This window comes from Chiloscyllium plagiosum, chromosome 13, assembly GCF_004010195.1.
Source record: "Chiloscyllium plagiosum isolate BGI_BamShark_2017 chromosome 13, ASM401019v2, whole genome shotgun sequence".
Classification (NCBI taxonomy): Eukaryota; Metazoa; Chordata; class Chondrichthyes; order Orectolobiformes; family Hemiscylliidae; genus Chiloscyllium; species Chiloscyllium plagiosum.
In genome coordinates this window covers 73,669,043-73,690,704 of record NC_057722.1, presented here as the reverse complement: position 1 = coordinate 73,690,704, position 21,662 = coordinate 73,669,043, and the positions used below count along the sequence as shown (strand labels likewise).

The 21,662-nt window shown below is 42.7% G+C and overlaps 1 protein-coding gene across 1 annotated transcript in view; it reads left to right on the top strand.

Moving 5' to 3' along the window:
* Positions 1 to 168: 168 nt before the first annotated feature.
* Positions 169 to 21,662, top strand: part of aadac (arylacetamide deacetylase) — a 65,537-nt gene continuing 44,043 nt past the window's right edge. The window contains exon 1 of the mRNA XM_043702721.1: positions 169 to 1,221. Within this exon, the coding sequence (XP_043558656.1) occupies positions 1,084 to 1,221 (138 nt within the window). The 5' untranslated portion in view covers positions 169 to 1,083. The remainder of the gene's footprint in view (positions 1,222 to 21,662) is intronic.

Sequence of the window (21,662 nt, the reverse complement as noted above, 5' to 3'; positions counted from 1 at the left end):
AAAGTGCACGAATCTTTATTCAAATTTCACCACCAGGAAGATAGGAAAACACCCGGGTGGCCAGTGACAAACACTGCCCTTCACATCAAAGGGCAGTGCTGTGTGATCAAAAACAGTGAAGGGGAGGGTAGGGACTAAATCAAAATAAAATTGGAGGGAATAATCGCCTGTTTATATTGGTCAGTCAGGCCTTCTGATTAGCCCAGATTAACAACCCCAATCAAGGATCTCGTAGTCATCAAGATCCACACGGTTCCAATCACCACAGGGAACGTATCATTCTGTTCAGTCAAATTATTACATTGCATCCCTCAAGCAGTTCAAGTGAATTGCATCCATATGTACGATTGATCCCTGTCAATCTTTGAAGGAGATCTCCTGGACAGGTCAGTAATATGCAATACTTTAAATGAGTCAGATGCCAGGGAGTGGATGTGGGGATGCCAGTGTTGGGCTGGGGTGGGCAAAGTGACACAACACCAGGCTATCATCCAACAGGTCTTTTGAAATAAATGAATTTTCCACTTCTCACCAAATTTTTATTCAAAGATCTAGGACGGCACGGTGGGCGGCACGGTGGCACAGTGGTTAGCACTGTGGTCATTTGAACCTTTTGAGGCGACTCCACCATCCACCATCCAATATGCTCATGGCTCACCCTCTGGCTCAATGCCATCTTCCCGCTTCCTCTAAAATCTGAAAAATACAAATCTCTTTTGTCTTCCCCAGCCTCTCTGTGATACTGAGCTCCACTATTCTCTGGATTAGATTAGCTAAAGCCGCTGCTAAGAAGGCTCACGACTGGCCATGTTGCTGAGTAAAAGCAGCTGCCTTTAAAGTGCCTCGAGATCGCGAGTGAATCCCAAGAGAAGATCAGATAAGCAGCAAGGAAGCAACCGCCTCTCCTTGGGATCAGAACAATGATTTGAATCAAGCAATCAGCTGATGACAGCACGTGTTGCCATATCTATTTAACAACGCTCTGGAAAGTTTAGCACGTCCTTGCGGCAGCTCGATGATACATTGAGCACTGATTCGGTGTAAATTCCGGTTGATCGAGAGGCTGCACGGAGACTCCTGGCCATGGGGAGCAAGCTGGTCGCGATCGCCTTGAGCAGTGCGCTGCTCGCCCACTACATCTACACCCCTCTCCCGGAGGCACTGGGCGAGAGGTGGAAGTTGATGCTGGTCGATGCTTGCTTCCGAAGTTTGGGACACCTGGTATGTGCCACTATTGACAAATGTCTCTGCAGCTATGACTCGCTCCTTGTAGCCTTTCCCTGTGTTTTGATGCTCTGGGACCCTGTAACCTGGATAAAGTTTTCAGAAGGTGATAGCTCTCGACAGAACCTAAAGCAAAACGTGATGTGGTGTAAAATGATCAGAGCTTTTGGGGGGTGGGGGGCGAATATGCCCCACGGAAATTAGAAATAGTTTGCCCTAATACCTTTTGTTAAAATAAACTCTCACAGCTAATGCCCAAGGACAATGTTAGCATCTCTTGTTTGCAACCTTCCCCTCGTTAGGAATTAGTAAAGTGTTCCTTTTTAATCTTTGTGAATGGCAATGCAAGGACCGTTTTCGTTTTATTTTCTGAAATGGAATGGGATTTGAATAGCGAGGAATTTAGCCGGGTGGTGTGGTATTTGTTTTGTTATGAGCTTAAAATAGCATATTTTAATATGTGTGTAGATGACAGAAATAATAAGAAATAAGTGCTTAATGTGTCCAAGATTTGTCAGCAGTCTTCAGGGATGTGTTAATCTCGAATGTGTTCATGCCTGCATTTAATTAATTGAAAACGCCCTCAATACGTCAGCTTGTCTCTGATCTGAGAATCCCTACAGCGTGAAAACAGGCCATTCGGCCCATAGCCTTCATACCAACACTGCAACCAGCATCCTGCCTGCATCCACTCCCTTACCTATGTAACCCTGCATTTTCCATCCCTAATCCGCTAGCCTGCACAACCCTGGACACTATGGGCAACTTGGCATGGCCAGTCCACCTAACCCACACATTTTTGGACTGTAGGAGCAGAGCCACACAGACACTGGGAGAACATGCAAACTCGACACAGTTGCCCCAGGCTGGAATCAAACCCAGGTCCCTGGTGCTGGGAGGCAGCAGTGCTAACCACTGAGTCTATTAACATCCCCCAATTCCTCTCCTATCCAGAATAGTTCAGTAATCTGAATGTGACAGTCTGAAAGGATTCTCATTTTAGCCTGAGCTGTTACTCTTTTAGATTAGAGTGGTGCTGGAAAAGCACAGCAGTTCAGGCAGCATCCAATGCTGCCTGACCTGCTGTGCTTTTCCAGCACTACTTCACTCTAGAATATGGTTTCCAGCATCTGCAGTCCTTGTTTTTACCCTGTTAATCTTTTATAACTACTAATCTGATCCCTTCCTCCCTATTCCCCCGCCTTGCTCCAAAAGCACCTTTTTCCAAAATTCTGGCTCCACTATAGATAACAAAAGTTGTATTTAAGCTTCTTGCAACCACATATATTTGAGGCTTTCTATAAATTCAGAACAGTCACGACTCCCTTGGTAGTTTTCTTGCCTTCAAGTTGGACACCCACTCCAGCAGAAAAATCAAGACCTACAGTCTCAATACAGTACTGACAGAGTGCTGCATGGTCTTACCTTGTGGATGATTATTTGTGCCATGAGAACCACCTCCTACAAGTTCCCCTCGAAGTCTTGTGCAGTCCTGGTTTGCAACTGTATTCCTGTCCCCTCATAACCACTGGGTCAAATTCCAGAGCAACACTTTCCCAACAGCATTGTGGGTGTATCTACATACACCATGTGGATTACAGCTGTTGAAGTGGTTCACCAATGTTTTCTTAAGGGCAGTTAAAGATGGGCAATATGTATAGGCTGAGCTAGCAATGTCTACATCCCATGGATAGATTAAAAGCAAAGCCCTCTCAGGTAGTTTTTTTAAAAAAAAAATCCTTGTTTTGAATGAGGAGAGTGGAATCCTCCTTGGTGTCCTGGTCAATACTTATCCCTCAATCAACATTACATGATCTGGTCATTGTCACATTGCTAACAATGGGAACTTGCTGCACACAAATCGGCTGCCATGTATTCCACATTACAACAGTGAGTCCCAGTAAAACACCCTGTGTTCGTGAAATATGATGTATAAATGCAAGCCTTTCTTTACTACTCAGCTTTGCAATACATTCAGAATATAGTACGGTTATCACTGTGTGACTAACAGGTTAGCACGACCTTCATTCTAAAGGCAGAAAGTGCTTGAGAAACTCAGCAGGACTGGCAACATCTTTTGTGGGGAAAGAAAGAGTTAACGTTTTGAGTCCACGGCAAAGTATTGCAAACAACAATGAGGATGTTGACTGGTTAATCAGTTGCTGATGTTGGTTCAGAGATGTGATGACATAGGTTGCATACTCTACATTTTGGAGGGAGGCTTGAACCTGTGACCTCCTGGCTCAGTGGGCAAGAGTCGGACTGTTGAGCCCCATAAAGTGATTACAAAGGCATGTTGAAAGCAGTCCAATGCATTTTTACACTGGTACAGTGGTGAGCAAATTGCAGCATTCGCAATCCAAGACCAACAAAGTAGAGGTTGGCACTTGTGTTCAAAGACTCATGACTTCCAGAGAATCCGCCTCAATGGTGGCAACATTATTTTTGCATATCGGAAAAGAGCTAAATGATTTGTAGCAAACAGCTTTCCCTTTTGAATGTTGGAAGGTTTCCCTTCACATGGATTGAGTTTAGATTGTTCCAAAAGCCCAGACAAGTAATACTTAAAAGGGCAACAACACTGTGCATTTGTTTAGTGTCTTTGAGAATATAACAATGAAAATTCCTAACCACACACTGACACAAACAAGAATAACATCAAGCTAGGGGTATTAAGAAGGTGAGAAGTTTTAAGGAATGTGAAGCAGTGAAGATAAAGCAAGGGAGTGGTATTTTTAAAAATCATCCCACGGATATTGGAAGGCCAGCATTTTTGACCCATCACTAGTTGTCCTCACTAATGATTTGGAGATGCTGGTGTTGGACTGGGTTGTACAAAGTTAAAAATCACACCACACCAGATTATAGTCCAACAGGTTTATTTGGAATCACTAGCTATCGGAGCGCTGCACCTTCATCAGGTGATTTTTAACTTTGTCCTCACTAAGGCAGTGGTCAGCTGTCTTCTTCAACCACCACAGTTTTTGGGGTTTAGGAACACTGTGTTGTTAGGATTCTTGCCCACTGATAGCGAAGGGGTGAGGTTGGGGGAGCATTGATAGATTTCCAAGTCAGGATGGTGGTGGCTTGGAGGGGAGCTAGTAGGTAGCATTTATTTCCTCTCATCAAGGAAGGAGAGATTGTGGGTTTGGAAGGTGTCATTGAAAGTGCTATAGTGAGTTTGTGCACTAGTACATGAACTTGCATGCACTAAACACTACAAGTATAGTTGCTGGTGGTGGGAGGAGTGACTGTTTTAGGATGACATTGATTGTCGAGGGGGAGATGTTTAGACCATTTCTTGTTAAAGATGGCTATCACCTAGCACTTGTCTGGTACAACTGTTATTGCTAATTAATTGCTACTTCTTTCAAAGAGTTATCATAGATATGACATTGGTTAGGCCACTTTTAGAATACTAGTTTTAATTCTGGTCTCCCTGCTATAGGAAAGATATTAGTACTCTTGAAAGGGTTCAGGAAAGATTTACAAGGATGTTGCCAGGGTTGGAATGTTTGAGCTATAGGGAGAGGCTGAATAGGCTGGGACTATATTCCCTGAAGTGTCAGAGTCTGAGGGGTGACTTTATAGAGGTTATAAAATCAAAAGGGGCATGGATAGGGTGAATAGACAAGGTCACTTCTCCAAGATAGGGGAGTTCAAAATTGGAGGGCATCGGTTTAAGGCGAGAGGGGAAAGATTTTAAAAGGGACCTGTGGAGGGGTAACGTTTTCAGAGGGCGGTGCCTGTACGGAATAAACTGCCAGAGGAAGTGGTGGAGGCTTGTACAATTACAACATTTAAAAGTTATCTGGATGATCACACTAATAGGAAGGGTTTAGAGGTATGAGCTAAATGCTGGGACTAGATTAATTTAGGATATCTGGTTGGCATGGACAAGTTGGAGTGAAGAGTTTATTTCCATGCTGTATATCTCTGACTTTGTGACAAGTCTTCCTCTTTTCCTGTGCTTTGAGTCTATATGGGCTGCACTGGAAAATAAACACAGGCACTCGTGACAGAAAAATGAGTGAATATCTCACATAATGGACAAAGTGGAACTGTGAATGGAGGATTGGAGCAATAGTTTGGAATGCTGGCAGTAATGAAATGTAATATATACTTGTTCGCCAGCTTTGTGTGTCAAACAATCAGCTTGAATAGTTTCCCGTTAATATAAAGTGATTATTTGTAAACATTGATCCCCGACATGAAATACATCACTCTCCAATCGTAATGAACTGTTTTCAGTCAATTTCATGTGCATAACATGATGCAGCCAATCAGTATGACCCAATAAATGTGGCAAACATTGATCTTGGTACAAAGTTTTTTTTCCCCAAAGGAAAGGCTGGGGTTAATGCCAAGACTCTGGAATTGTCATTGTCTCATCAGTGCCTGAAGACTCTGTTGTAAACAAACTGTGTGCGAAAAATCATTGGGATGTAGACCAAGACGACACATTTCTTTGCATTTTCTTTGAGTACTTTTGCTCATTAGTTGCAATAATAGTAATGCGATTGAAAGGCTGCTTGACTCCGAACCAAGGATCTTTCAATCAGATAACTGCTTGCTAGATGATGCTTGGTGAACAATGAGATTGGGACAGGTGGAGGCACAAGGTCTTTCACAAAACCTTCAAGAATATGTCCACCCAGAGTTAGAAGCCCATGGGAGTCTGCATCCAAGATCTCCTGAATCCCTGCAGTGTGGAAGTAGGCCATTCAGTCCATTTGAAGAGGAAGTGAGGACTGGAGATCAGAGTCGAGAGTGTGGTGCTGGAAAAACCCAGCCAGTCAGGCAGCACCCCAGGAGCAGGAGAATCGACATTTCAGGCAAAAGCCCTTCATCAGGAATGAGGCTTTTTGCCCGAAACATTGATTCTCCTGCTCTTGGGATGCTGCCTGACCTGCTGGGCTCTTCCACCACCACATTCAGTCCATACTGAACATCTGAAGAGCATCCCATCATCTACTGTATCCCTGCGATCCCACATTTCCCATGGCCAATCCACCTAAATTGCACACCTTTGAAGGGGGGAGGGAACTGGAGCACCTGGAGGAAACTCTCTCAGATGTGGGGAGAAAGTGCAAACTCCATACAGACAGTCACCCAATGGTGGAATGAAATCAAGGTCCCTGGAGCTGAGGCAGCAGTGCTAACCACTGAACCACTGTGCCACCCAGTCTTCCAGAATTTAGCTTCATTAGCAGTGCTGGTGTGTTAAATTAACCATTTCATTCCACCTAGACCAGTAGAGTACTTGGAGAGTACTGTCAAATGCGGATGCTTTCTGTCAGATGAGACATTAAACAGAGTTCCACTTCCCCAGTACCTGAGGATCTGAAGGCAAGAACCTGTGAATACTCGAGGCTTCTGATCGGTTTCTGTTCTGTGGCTCTTGCTGACCTCCAAACAAAAGTGGAGTGGAGGATACATCTGAAAAATTTATTTCCAATGGAGGTGAACATTCTAAGGGATCTTCATCCATCCAGTTTGTGTTGGCAAACTTGCAGAGCGCACTGAGTAATTCATCACCATTGTGTTCAGTATAAATGTATGCTGTAATTTTGATCCTAGCAATCTTTGCTGTGCTTCTAATGTCGTCAAAACAGTGACATGGGTTCTTTCACCTTTAATGTAAGGAAGACAGCAGAGAATGGGACTCTATTTAATGTCTCATCTGATGGACAGCATCCACATCTGACAGTGTAGCACCCACTCTAAATCCTACACTGGTCTAAATGATATGAAATGGTTAATTTAACGCACCAGCACTACTGATTGAAACTAGATCGTGGAAAACTGGTCAGTGTGCAAATCATTTTATGCACTGGTATTGATTTGGGAATTCATAGCTTGCCAACTTAACTGCTGTTTTTGAGGTTGAATCTCAGTCAAATTTACTTCTCATCTGACCTTTGAAATGCAGCAGATAAACAACATCAGGAGAAGGATCAATGTCATGGGTAAACCGATATGGCTTTCCAGTGCTAGAATTAGACATAAGGATTTCATAAGATTATGATCCAGGACATGCTGCTAAAAACAGCACATCGCTTTAGAAGTGTATGTAAATATTGAAATCACTAGTTTTATGAAGAGGTCAATTTTTCTTTTGTTTTTGAAGGGACATCGTCACTTTACATCCTAACAAGAAAGCATCATTTTATCACAAGGTGGTACAGACCAGTAATGACATTGTAGCTAAATAGCCTGTGCATCTATTGCTTGTCAAGCTTGTTGTGAATCAGCTCTAGTTTTGTCACATTTCATTTTGGGCTTTCGGAAATAATTTCATTCTTGCTTCTGTAGAAACTAGGAGCAGGAGTAGGCCATTCTGCCCTTTTGAGCCTTGCTCCTTCATTCAGAATGATCATAGCTGTTGCAGTATTTCAGAGTTAAAGATCACACAACACCAGGTTATAGTCCAACAGGCTTAACTGGAAGCACTAACTTTCAGAGCGCTGCTCTTTCATCGGGTGGTCTGGTGTTGTGTGATTTTTAACTTTGTATGCTGCAGACCAACACTGGTATCTCTGAATCATGGCTGTATTTCCATGCTACGTTCCTGCTTTACCCCACGCCAATGAAGCCGTTAGAGTTTGAAAACTTTATCTCCTCCTTGAATATACCATGTCATGAATATATGTCTTTCAATCTCCTATTGGCTTTAAGCTGAACCTAAAATTTGGCAGTGATTTAAAAGTCTATTGGCTTTGTTATCCCTGGTCAGAGGCAGGGGTGTGTTCTTAGTTGTAGTTGGGGCCTGTAGTTTTTGCTGCCCCCTTAGTTGTCTTTTGCAGTTGATAGGTTCTGTTCCCGACAGCAGAGTGCCTGGATTTGACTATTTAGAGTCAATTGTGTTCGGGTAGGACAGAAATCACACAGACCCTGTTGGCAGGTTTTCTCTAACAGCTATCAACTCTACTTTAATCACCTGATGGTGCCTTTTGTTTTAACTAATCACAGATAGAACTTGAACCCAGTTTAACAAAATCAAAAATTAATTATAGCAAGATTCGAACTTGTGCTCAAATTGATTATTAGTCCAGTAACAGTGAGTAAACTACTATACAATACTTTAAAAATAAACTTGAGTTGCCAATAGCACATTTTTCCCTGCTGTTGCTGATCCCAGACCAAAATTTAACAGGATGACTACAATTTTACATTCACCCTGCTCAATTATGTTTTGATCTGATTCGCTGCTTCTAGAATATTGATGAAATGGACTAAAGCATTTCTTCCTTCAAGTCCATTCCAAAGAATTGAATGCAAAATCTAGGCTAAACCTGCAGTGCAGTATGAAATGGCTGGTGTGTTGCTAGCAGTGTTGTTTATCAATGACACATGAAAACAAAATTCTATCTGACCACTCAAGAGTATAAAATATTGCCAGTAATATCTCAAGGAGGAAATGGGGGATTACTTTCTGCTTGGTTAAAGCAGAAGATCTGACTGTTGCCACTTTGTGGCTGTGGGGCACGTTTTTCTGTGGTTTTGTGTTGTGAATAACACAGACAGCGAATTCCCTTGCAGAGCTAACCTGTCAGTTTCTGTCACCATCCAATTGTCAGCATGAATGAATACACAGTCTGAACAAAAGTTAATGAGCCAGCTCATTCATTATGCTGCCTTCTGTTACTGCATTTGTGTATGATGTGGAAGTGCTGGTGTTGGACTGGATCAGGAGTCACACCACACCAGGTTATAGTCCTCCAGGTTTATTTGAAATCACAAGCTTCAGAAGTGCTGTCCTTCTCGGGTGAAGTGATAAAGGAGCAGCGCTCCGAAAGATTGTGATTTCAAATAAACTGGTTGGACTATAACCTGGTGTTGTATGACTTCTGACCTTGATTTTGCGTAGTTTAACATTGTTTTAAGGAGCTTATTTACTTAACAAAGCACATTGGAAAATAGAGCAGGCCATGACTCATTGAGTCTACTCCGCCATTCAGTAAGGTCACCTCAGCTGCAGTTTATCTCCTATTCTGAGATCCCCTGATTTCCTTCCTCGAATGTGAAAATCCATATCTGCTTTGATTATCAATAATCAAAGCTCTCTGGAGGGTTGTCAAGATTCATTTGAATTTGAGTGAAGGAATTTCTTCTCTGCTGGTAAATTCCCTTTTTTCTGAGAGCATGATCCTTTGCTCTAGTTTCCAGTCAGGGGAAAAAGCCTAAGAAATGGATATTACATGTATCAATAAGATCACCTGTTATTCTTAAGTCCAGAGAATATATGCTCATTCTGCTCAATCTCCCTTCCAGAGAAGGATCCAGGAATCAGTCCAGTGAATCTTCTGCTGCATCCCCTCTATTACATTCAACTGCAAGCAGTTTTGGTTGTCTTTACCAACCTGACCTATGGAGAATGAAACTGCATGCAGTACTCACCGAGGCCCTGTATGTATGAACATAGGAGCATTGGCCAAGTTGCAGATAGTGAGGAGGATTGTGAAAGGGTAGAGCTGGATATAGATTGCAGATTTGGGTAGAGAAATGGCAGGTGGCGTTTAAACCAGACAAATGAAAAGTTTGGAACATCAAATTCAGGGGTGAATTATGCAGGTGCTTTAGGGACTGAGTACAGAGGGATCTGGGCATACAGGTCCACACGTCTCTGAAAATGGCTACACAGGTAGATAACGTGGTTAGGAAGGCATACAGCACACTTGCCTTCATCGGCTGCTGGTTGAATAGGAAAGTTGGCAAGGTTTGTTGCAAAACTTTAGTTAGGCCACGTTTGGTATCTTGTGTGCAGTTCTGGTTATCATGCTACTACTCAAGAATATTCACACACCTTTCCCTAACCTCAAAATCCCTCAGGTCCCTCTGTTTGGTAAATACTAATGTAAAGTACTTGTTAAGATCTCCTCTGGCTCCACACATAACCTTTGTCCTTTATGGATGAAGGTTTGCTCGTTGAGCTGGAAGGTTCAGTTTCAGACATTTCGTCACCATACTAGGTAACACTTTCAGTGAGCCTCAGGATGAAATACTGCTGGTGTTTCCTGCTTTCTATTTATATGTTTGGGTTTCCTTGGGTTGGTGATGTCACTTCCTATGATGATGTCATTTCCTGTTCTTTTTCTCAGGGGGTGGTAAATGGAGTTCAAGTCAATCTGTTTGTTGATAGAATTCCGGTTGGAATGCCATGCTTCGAGAAATTCTCATGCGGGTCTCTGTTTGGCGTGTCCTAGGATGGATGAGTTGTCCCAGTCGAAGTGATGTCCTTCCTTATCTGTATGTAAAGATACTAGTGAGAGTGGGTCATGTCATTTTGTGGCTTCCTCCTTTTATCCTTGAGTGGGACTACTCTTTTCCAAGCCCCCCTCTTGCTTCTAATATTCATATAAAAGGCCTTTGGATTGTCCTTAACCCTGCTGGCCAAGGACATTTCATGGCTTATTTTAGACCTCCTAACCCCCATTAGAGCTCCTGCCTCCTCTCTGTATATTCTTCAAGGACTTTGTAGGAGCAAGCTTCTGCAAATGCTGGCATCTGAACTGAAAACAGAAAACTCTGGCAATCACAGCGGGTCAGGCAGCATCCGTGAAGAGAGCAAACAAATGTTTTGACTCCTAAGTAACTTTTCTTCAGAGCGAAAGTGAAGTGTGATGATGACTTTGTCTGTCTTTAGTTACCTAGACATCAGGTATGCTCCCTTTTTGTTGACTAAGCTGAATTTCCCCATGATCCAAGGCTCCTGAATCCTACCGTTCCTGTCCTTCATTTTCACAGGACATGCCTGTCCTTGAACTCTAATTGACTGGTCTTTAAAAGACTCCCACATTGTCAAAGTGAATTTACCACAAACAAGCAGCATCCAATCCACATTCTCCAATGCTTGCCCAAGCCAGTTATAGTTGGCCTTCCCCCAGTTTGACACCTCCACCCGAGGTCCACTCTTGCCCATATCTATAAGTATCTATCTGAAGATGTATAGAATTATGGTCACCATCCCCAGAATGCTCCCAATTGGAAACTTTGATCACCTGGCCAGGTTTATTTCCCAATACCCGGTCCAGTACCACCCCCTCCCTTGTTGGACTTTCAAGGGCGGCACGGTGGCACAGTGGTTAGCACTGCTGCCTCACAGCGCCAGAGACCCGGGTTCAATTCCCGCCTCAGGCGACTGACTGTGTGGAGTTTGCACGTTCTCTCCGTGTCTGCGTGGGTTTCCTCCCACAGTCCAAAGATGTGCAGGTCAGGTGAATTGGCCATGCTAAATTGCCCGTAGTGTTAGGTTAGGGGTATGGGTGGGTTGCGCTTCGGCGGGGCGGTGTGGACTTGTTGGGCCGAAGGGCCTGTTTCCACACTGAGTAATCTAATCTAATCTAATATACTAAATCAAAAAATCACTCTGGATATTCCTCGCAAATTGCTCCCCATCCAAACCTCTGGTATTAAGGGAGTCTAAAAGATCGATATCCTGGAATGTTAAGCTGCCAATCCTATCCCTCTTTCAAACATAGTTAACCCATTTTCTCCTACTCTTAGCTTTTTTTTACCTATCTACCCTAGCCTGCTATCCATAATCTTCCTTGTTTATCTAGCCCTTTCATGCATATATAGATCATGTGCAGTCTTTCCACCTATCTGATCACCTTAACTGCATTTCCCCTCACCCCCTCCCCCACACACACCTCGACCAAACTTGGGCTTCAGCATAAATAACAATCTTTCCCCTAGCTACTAACACTTCTGACGAAGAGTCCCCAGACTTGAAACATTAACTCTGCTTTCTTCCCACTGATGCTGCCAGACCTGCTGTGTTTCTCTGGCAGTTCCTGTTTCTGTTTTACATCCCTTTTTGTAGCTGCTTAGTGTCTTGTAGTTTAAATTCTCACCTAGCTTTGCATCATCAATTAACTTGAATACGTTGTACGACACTGTAGTTTTAAAAAGAAATTGCTATTTAGCAGATATGCAGTCCAATAAAGAAATGTCTTGGCCAATGACCAGTGGATATGGATCATTCACTTCTGGGCAAAGATTGTTGCAAATGCTTCAGCATTATCCTTTGGATTAACTTGCTGGGCTCCCCCCACCATTGAGGAAGGGAATATGTGTGGAAGAAACCCATCCTAGTGCATTGTTTAATTGTCTACCATAATTTGATATAGCAGGACAGAATTTAGCTTTGATCTGTTGGTTGTGGAATCGTTGAGCCCTTCTATCAATTGTAGCTTATGTTGCTTGGCACTCGAGTTATCCAGAGTTATAGCTCTGCAAGGTTTGCCAGCTTTGCCTGGTGCTGTTTCTGATATGCCCAACTGAACTTCTCATTGTGCCAAGTTTTAACCCTGGGCTTGAAATAACTGTGGCATGGCTGATATGCCAGGGCATGAGGTTGCAGGTTGTGTTGGAGTGCAATTCTGTTGCTGGCGATGGCCCACAAAGCCACATGGATGCCCGTCTTGAGTTCTTAGATTTAATCAAAGTCGGTCTGATATGGCAGGGTGATAGTGCCACAGGGAATGGTGGAGGGTATCCTCAATGTCAAAGCAGGACTTTCCCTCTCACAGGACTGTGTGCAGTTGCCTCTTCTACCTCATCTGTCAGGGGTAGATGCATCTGCAGCAGGTCGATTAGTGAGGATGAGGTCAAGTATAATTTTCCCTCTTGTCAGTTCTCTTACCGTGTGCTGCGGACCCAATCTTTCAACTGTGTCCTTTTGAATTTGATCAACTCAGTCAGTAGTGGTGCTGTCAAGCCAGTTTTGATGATGAATGTTACACTACCTCACCCTGAACATCCTCTGCTCCTTTACCCTGCCAGTGCTTCCACTAAGTGGTGCTCAACATAGAGGTACACTGATTAATCTGCTGTGTTGGGTGCTATGTGGTAATAAGCACAAGGTTTCTTTCCCTATGTATGACCTGGGACCATGAAGGTTCATTGTGTCTGGAGTCAACTTTGAGGTCTTCAAGGACAACTCCCTCCCATCTGCCATCTTTAGTGGTATTGTCTACAAGGTATGACATGAGGATGACTGTCAGACTGTTGCTTGACCCATCAGCTTTAAGATGAGAGGGGAAAGATTCAAACGGGACTTGAGGGGCAACTTTTTCACAAAGACGGTGGTACATGTATGCCTCGAGCTACTAAAGGAAGTGGTAGAGGCTGGTACAATTACAACACTTAAAAGATATTTGGAGAGGTACCTGATAGGAAAGGTTGAGAGGGATATGGGCCAAATGCAGGCAAAGGCTACTCGTTCACTTTAGGAAACCTCATCGATATGGATAAGTTGGGCTGAAGAGTCATACAGCGTGAAAACAGGCCCTATCACTTGCCCAGCCATTTGAGAGATATGCATTGCACTGGGTTAACACTTCAAAAGGGCCCTTCTAGCAGTGAAGAACTCAATTAGTAGTGCTGCAGACAGCCAACTCACATTGACTTGATCCAACAATTGTTTAAAGCCGTGTTGGAGTGCTTTCAACTGAGCCACACAAACTTAAATTCAGATATGCTCATACTATTAAGATCAAATATGATTTTGCCTAATAAGAAGCCCAATTTGCCAGCATTGCATGCTTAAAGGATATTATCAGACAGCAAGATCTGCCTATCTGAATAAAGTTAAAAATCACACAACACCAGGTTATAGTCCAATAGGTTTATTTGGAAGCACTAGCTTTTGGAGTGCTCGCTTTCCTTTGAATATGTAAGTCTAGACCATGCAATCAGCTGACTATTAAGATTCGCAAGCACATGATGAAGATGTAATAGAAAACAAGAGATGTCACTATGAGGCACAATGAAGGTAGTTGTCAATAGTCTACATTTGGAGCAGATAACAGCATTTTCATTGTCTGATTTGCATTATTCACTGTCTCTTTTACCAATGTTCTCCATTTAAGCCTTTTATAATGTAATGTACTTCATTGCTGTCTGAGTTTATCAGCGGCTGAGATCTCAGCCATGCCTTCGTTACATTTAGACTTAACTATTTCAATCTCCCACATTTCTTCCTTCTGTAAACATGATCAGCCGAGCAATCAGAAAATAGAAAATTTTCACTCGACCCTATTATTTTCCCAGTCAAAAGTGTCAACGTGCCTCACTGCTTATACTGCTGTGCTTGTTAATCACCCTTACCCTGTGCAGCATGCAATAGATGGGGTATTCTGTACAGTTACAACTTACATGGCGAGCTGATGTCCTACTTTACATTCTCCAAATTTCCCAGTGACATCAATGGTGACATTTGACTTGCCACAGAGAGTGAATCTGAAGGGTGGGGGGAGTGGAAATGTGAAATCACACAGACCATAAAATGTCCAAGACAGGAACTGTTGTGGTCAGCTGCCTTGGAGGATTGACCCCCTCAAAAACAAAATGCTTCACCTGGGTTTGTTTTACTTTCCAAGTTGTCAGTTGTTTTGAAACCATTTCTCAGCCTTTCTGGGTTTTGCAGTTGGAGCCATTACAGAGGTTGCACAGGCCCCTGGGGTTTCCAGGCTGAGCACTGACTGACAACTGAGCCTTTGACAGGTTTCTTCAGTAGTTGAGCAGTGTCCAGATGCACCACCTTTCCAGCAGAGAGCATTGGATAGAAGTCAAAGTTACAGCCCAGTCTGGGATCAAATACAATGCTCTTAATTGCTGTTTGTTCACATTCTGCAGGCAGAGTTGGGGATGGGCTTATCCCCCTTTTTTTTAAACAAGGCACACTTAGCATATTCTGTGTGGCCCTTCTAATGTTCTCAATGCAACATGGCAGCAGACAGGGGATGCAGGCATTTGATTGTCTAGGAGGGGCAGTGTTTGGGGCCTTCCACTCCTCCTAGTTATGCCTGGGGTGGGAACCCCGTGGACACTTTGACTACCTTCTGGCCAGGATGCTAATTGAGGCCCTTAAGTGGGCAGGGAAAATCCTTTACAGGGAGCCTGAGAAACAATTTTTATTTTAAATTCTGTCACTGAATCTATTTCCAGTCCTTTTGTTGCCCTTGAGAAGGTGGTGATAAGCTACCTTCTTGAACCATTGTAGTCCACTTTGTACAACAATGCTATTAGGGAAGGAATTCCAGCTTTTTATCCAATGACACTGGCAGAATGGCAATACATTCCAAGTTAGGTTGGTGAGTGACTTGGAATGGAATTGAAGGTGATGGTGTTCCCATTTATATCCTGCCCTTGCCTTTCTAGTGATCTGGGGTTTGGAAGATGCTGTCCAAGAAGCCTTGGTAAATTTCTGCATTGCATCTTGTAGATGGTAAATGCTGCAGGTACTCCATACCAGTGGTGGGGAGAGTGGATGCTTGTGGATGTGATAGCAATCAAGTGGGTTGCTTTGTCATGAATGGTGTCCAGCTTCTTGTGGTGTTTGGAGGTGAAGTCATCCAGGCAACTGGGGAGTATTTTGTTCCACTCTTGTAGATGGTGGACCGGTTTTGGGGAGTCAGGAGATGAGTTGCTCACTGTAGAGTTCTTAACCTCTGACCTGCTCTTGATTTGTGGTCCATGTAAACCCCTGGTAGTTGTTTGTGGGGATTCTATGATGGATGCTATTGAATATTAACGGGCAATGTTAAGATTCTCTCTCTGAAAATTGTCAGACATTTGTATGGCTGACATTGTTTTTGGGATTATTGAGAGGAAATGGAGAAGGGGTAGGAAAATGGGTTGAGTGGTCCTACTTTCAAAGCTGTCATTGAGGGATATAGGATTAAGAGGGGAAGTATTGAGGGCCACACCTGGTTCCTCCAGCCTCTTCATCTAGTGACCTCTCACTCACCTGTGGCCTGGTTCTTTGAGGCTAAGCCTCTGCTAAATGCATTATTGCAGCTGCCATACTCCCTGAAGGGTATTGGAAAATTGTCAACCTCCAATCTGCTAGTAGCACATACTGTGTGGTGTGGGATAGTTTTCACCGCTGGAGTTCTAAACGCTGGGGTAGAACTTGATTCTGACAAGTGGATGAGATGACTGTTTGTTTAAAAGGGAGTGCGGCAAAAGAGGGGAAATTACAGACTGATTAGCCTAACCTCGGTCATGGGTAAGATCCTGGAATCCATTGTGAAAAATGCGATTTCTAAATACTTGGTAGTAAAATAGGGCAAAGTCAGCATGGTTTCATCAAGGGGAGGTCATGCCTGACAAATCTGCTAGAATTATTTGAGAAAGTAATGGGCAGGTTAGACCAAGGAGAGCCAGTGGATGTTATCCAACTGGATTTCAAGAAGGCCTTTGGCAAGGTGCCACACAAGAGGCTACTGAGTAAGATAAGGGCCCATGGTGTTAGAGACAAGGTGCTGGCATGGATAGAAGCCAGTTGTCTGGCAGAAAGCAGGGGGAGATAAGAGTCCTTCTCAGGATGGCAGCTTGTGACAAATTGTGTTCTGCAAGGCTCAGTGTTGGGACCATAACTTTTCACTTTTATACGTTCACAATCTCTATGAAGGAACGGAGGGCATTCTGGCTATGTTTGCAGATGATACAAAGACAGGTAGAGGGACAAGTAGCATTGAGGAGGCGGGAAGGCTGCAGAAACATTTGGACAGATTAGGGGGAGTGTGCAAAGAAGTGGTAGATGGAGTACAACGTGGGAAAGTGAGGTCATACACCTTGGTAGGAAGTATAGAGGCGTGGACTATTTTCTAAATGGGGAGAAAATTCAGAAGTCTGAAGTGTAGAGACTTAGGAGTTCTAGTCCAGAATTCTCTCAAGGTAAACTTGCAGGTTGAATCAGTAGTTAGGAAGGCAAATACAATGGTAGCATTTATTTCGAGAGGAATTGAATATAAAAGCAGGGATGTACTTCCGAGGCTCAATAAGACTCTGGTCAGACCACATGTGGAGTATTTTGCAGAATTTTGGGCCTCTCAGCTCAGGAAGGATGTACTGGCCTTGGAGTGTGTTCAGAGGAGGTTCACAAGAACGGTCCCAGGAATGAACAGCTTAACATCTGAGGAACATTTGAGGACTCTGTGTCTATACTTGATGGAGTTTAGAAGGATGAGAGGGAACCTAATTGAAACATACAGAATACTGAATGACCTGGACAGAGTATGATGTTGGGAAAATGTTTCCATTGGTAGGAGAGACTGGGACCCGAAGCCAGAGCCTTAGAGTAAAGGGAAGAGTTTTTAGAATGGAGTTAAGGAGAAACTCAGCTAAAGAGTGAATCAATGGAATTCATTGCCATAGAAGACTGGAGGCCAGGTCATTGACATGGATAGGTTGTTCAATAAGAAGGGTTACGGGGAGAAAGCAGGAGAAAGGTTTCTCAACCCCAATCAGCCATGATTGAATGGTGCAACAGACCCAATGGGATGAATGGCCTAATCTCTGCTCCTATGTCTTAAGATGTTATGACTCCTGCTTACCCTTCAGCTGGTGGGCCAAGACCCATGTTGCCATCTCACTCATCTCATCTTCAAAGCAAGTTTTAGATTACATCACTATACAACCTTTCTTGACTTTTTGTACTGGATAGGAACAGCAATAGATTTGTAACTGGACTATTAATCTGGAGATTCTGACTAGGAGCAGAGATTAGGCCATTCAGCCCATTGGGTCTGTTGCACCATTCAATCATGGCTGATAAGTTTCTCAACCCCATTCTCCTGCTTTCTCCCCGTAACCCTTCTTATTGAACAACCTATCCATGTCAATGACCTGGCCTCCAGTCTTCTATGGCAATGAATTCCATTGATTCACTCTTTAGCTGAGTTTCTCCTAAACTCCATTCTAAAAACTCTTCCCTTTACTCTAAGGCTCTGGCTTCGGGTCCCAGTCTCTCCTACCAATGGAAACAATTTCCCAACATCATACTCTGTCCAGGTCATTCAGTATTCTGTATGTTTCAATTAGGTTTCAATGGTCCAAATGACACAAGTCTACACCAGACCATGGGAGGTGGGTATTTTAAATGCAGTTAATTCATTAAATCTGGAACATAAATACTCATCAGTAACTGTGACCAGGACACCACCGTGTTGCCACTTTAAAAAAAGAAACAGGTTCATAAGTTTTGGGATGGAAATCTACCATCGTGACCAAGTCCAATCTTTTCGTGACTCCAAGTGCACAGCAATGTGGCTCTTAACTGTCCTTTAAAATTGCCAAGTTAGCCACTCAAAATTGCTTTATCAAGGCAGCTCAGCTAGACCATCTCATGTTCAACTTGGAATGAGTAATAAACGTGTTCTTTCCAGCAAAACCCCCATTTGCATGAATGGAGTTAAACAAAATAGAAAACTTATGCATCAGGTGGTTCAATTCACTTCCATTCAATTGTAGTTTCTCCTCCTCCATATAAGCCTGCTCCCCCTGATCAGCACAATGTGCTGTCCTTTTCTCCATGTTCTTATCTAGCTTCCCCTTAAACTAACCCATGCCTTTCAGTTTGTTTTGCTTTATCTGGTTGTGAATTCTACATCCTTAATTCCTTACTGACTTATTAGTGACTGTTTGTTTGTTTGTTTTTTCTCATGCCTCTAGTATTGGACTCCGTCTCCACCCTCCCTCAGTTAGTACCATCTTTTCCACATCATGCCTCTTCTTCATTTTAAAGTCCAATATCATGTCAATTCTCAGCCTTTTTCTTCCTGATAAAAGAACTTTCAGCTGATCCACTGATAAACATTTGTCTTTCATTTCTGAGTTCATGTGAAAGTTTTGGACTTTGTCAACATTTTTCAGCTTTCTGTTGCAGGTTTAGTTGAGGAAACTTCAATTGGTCTGCCATGTTTTAAACTGAGTATGATAGCACTGGTGTGAATAGGCATGTAATTCCTTGCCTGAAGTCCAGGCTCTGGTTGGCTTTCATGTTTTGGCCTCAGGAGGAACATTGGAGCTGGCAACAAACCATGCAGAACTGGTTTCAAATTTTTTTTTAATCTGCTAAAGCAATGAGGTTTCCTTCATAACTTGATTCTCACTATCCTTTCAAAGCAAAAGAAAGGTTTGTGTTTTGAAGAAGCAGACCTACTTACGCTGAAGGTAAGTCAAGATGGAGAAATGCTTTTTTATTTTGCAGCTTAACAGGCCTGTATTAATGTCTTTTGCTGAATGTAAGCTTTTTCCACTTAACATAAAATAAGAGTAGAAGTAGGCCATATATCCACTTTGAACCTGTTTCACTATTCAATAAGACACATTTCTATCTACCCCTGATCAATGTTTTGAAGCAATGTTTATCTACCACTGTATTAGAAATATTCAATGACTACCAACTTCTGAGGTCGAGCATTTCACAGTTACACAACTCTCGGCAAAAATTATCCTCATCTGTCCTTAAAGGCTGACCCTGAAGATTTAACAGTATCCTTTACTTCTGGTCTTACCTATGGTCGATAGAAGCTTTACTATCTTCTTCACACGAACCTTGTTACTAGGTTGTAAGAAATTATTCTGTTCAGCAATATATTTATAATTGAATATTATTTCACCTCAAAATGAACAAGGTTATTGATATATCTTTAATGAATAAATCTATACATTAGGCAAACAGTATGTCAGTATTCTGATATCATTTGAGTTGAAATGCTCATTTTATTGATTTAGATACATTCAAGTTCTATAAAAGTTAAAACGTATAAAAGTGCTGATATAGTAGACTCTGTGCGAATCATTGTTCATTATATGTAAATTCTGCATCTTTAAATTACAGACTACTTGAGTAACTTTTTTTTCCCAAGAACAGAATTTCAATTAACTGACGTTTTTAAAACATCTCATTTTTTTCTTTCTCTACATCTTTTCTGTTTAACTCTGTTTTGTGGATAAAATGAGGACTGCAGATGTGGAGATCAGAGTCAAAACGTGTGGTGCTGGAAAGGCACAGCTGGTCAGGCAACATTCGAGGAGCAGAAGAGTCGACATTTCGAGCATAACCTTCCTGATGAAGAGCTTATGTTTGAAATGTCGATTCTCTTGCTCCTGACTGACTGTGGTTTTCCAGTGCTACACTTTTTGACTGGCTCTCATGGAGCCACACAACAATTTTTATTAAAGAAGCGTTTCTCTAGAGCGGGCAAGGGGAAGCAGTGTTCTTGCTGCAAACGTTGATGGCCCTTCAGAGTTGTTTTATCACGATGTCGAGGTGCTGATGTTGGACTGGGGTGGACAGTGTCAGATGTCACACAACACCAGGTTATAGTCCAACAGGTTTACTTGAAATCACAAGTTTTTGGAGTGTAGTCCCTTCATCAGGTTAAGTGACTTCACCTCCAAAAGCTTGTGATTTCAAATAAACCTGTTGGACTATAACTTGATGTTGTGTGATGTCTGACTCTGTTTTATCATTTCGGTGGGTAAGATGAAATACACATTTTTGCTAAGCAAATATTTTTTTCTACCCATTTTCACAATTGAATTGTGAAGGATATTGAAGAGAATTGCAACTGTGGCTTCACCAGGTCTGCACATTTTCCAGGTGCACGGCATTTAACTAGATAACCCAGGAGGCCTGGCAAGACCTCCCCACCTTTATAAATCATGATTCTGAAACCAGTCGAAGGTTGTCAGTTAGTCTATGAATTATATCTTTATGCATGGATAGATTGGATAGATGTTATCTGCTAAGCAATCCCGAGAACTGATATAGTTTAGCTGAGATAGGTTTTTGGTCTTGTGCAATGAAAACAGCCTTGCCGGTTTTGCTAAGCAATTTTGGTTATCTTTTCAATGCTACTTGACAGCATATTGTTAGAATCATACAGCACAGAAACAAACCCTTTGGTGCAGCCAGGCCAGACAGACCATAATCCCAAACTAAACTAGTCCCACCTGCGTGTGCTTGAGCCATGTCCCTCTAAAGATTTCTTATTCGTAGAACATAGAATATTACTGCACAGTACAGACCCTTTGGCCCTCGATATTGCACCGACCTGTGAAATCAATATGAAGCCCATCTAACAGATACTGTTCCATTTTTGTCCATATGTCTATCCCATGGCCATTTAAATGCCCTTAAAGTTGGCGAGTCTACTACTGTTGCAGGCAATGTGTTCCATGCCCTGCTACTTGGAGTAAAGAAACTACCTCTGACATTTGTCCTATATCTATCACCCCTCGATTTAAAGCTATGCCCCCTTGTGCTAGCCATCACCATCTGAGGAAAAAGGGTCTCACTCCACCCTATCTAACCCTCTGATTATCTTATGTCTCAATTAAGTCACCTCTCAATCTTCCTCTCTCCAATGAAAACAGCCTCAAGTCCCATGTACTTATATAACTGTAGAACATAGAACATAGAAGAATACAGCGCAGTACAGGCCCTTTGGCCCTCGATGTTGCGCCGATCCAAGCCCACCTAACCTATACTAACCCACTATCCTCCATATACCTATCCAATGCCCGCTTAAATGCCCATAAAGAGGGAGAGTCCACCACTGCTACTGGCAGGGCATTCCATGAACTTACGACTCGCTGAGTGAAGAACCTACCCCTAACTTCAGTCCTATATCAACCCC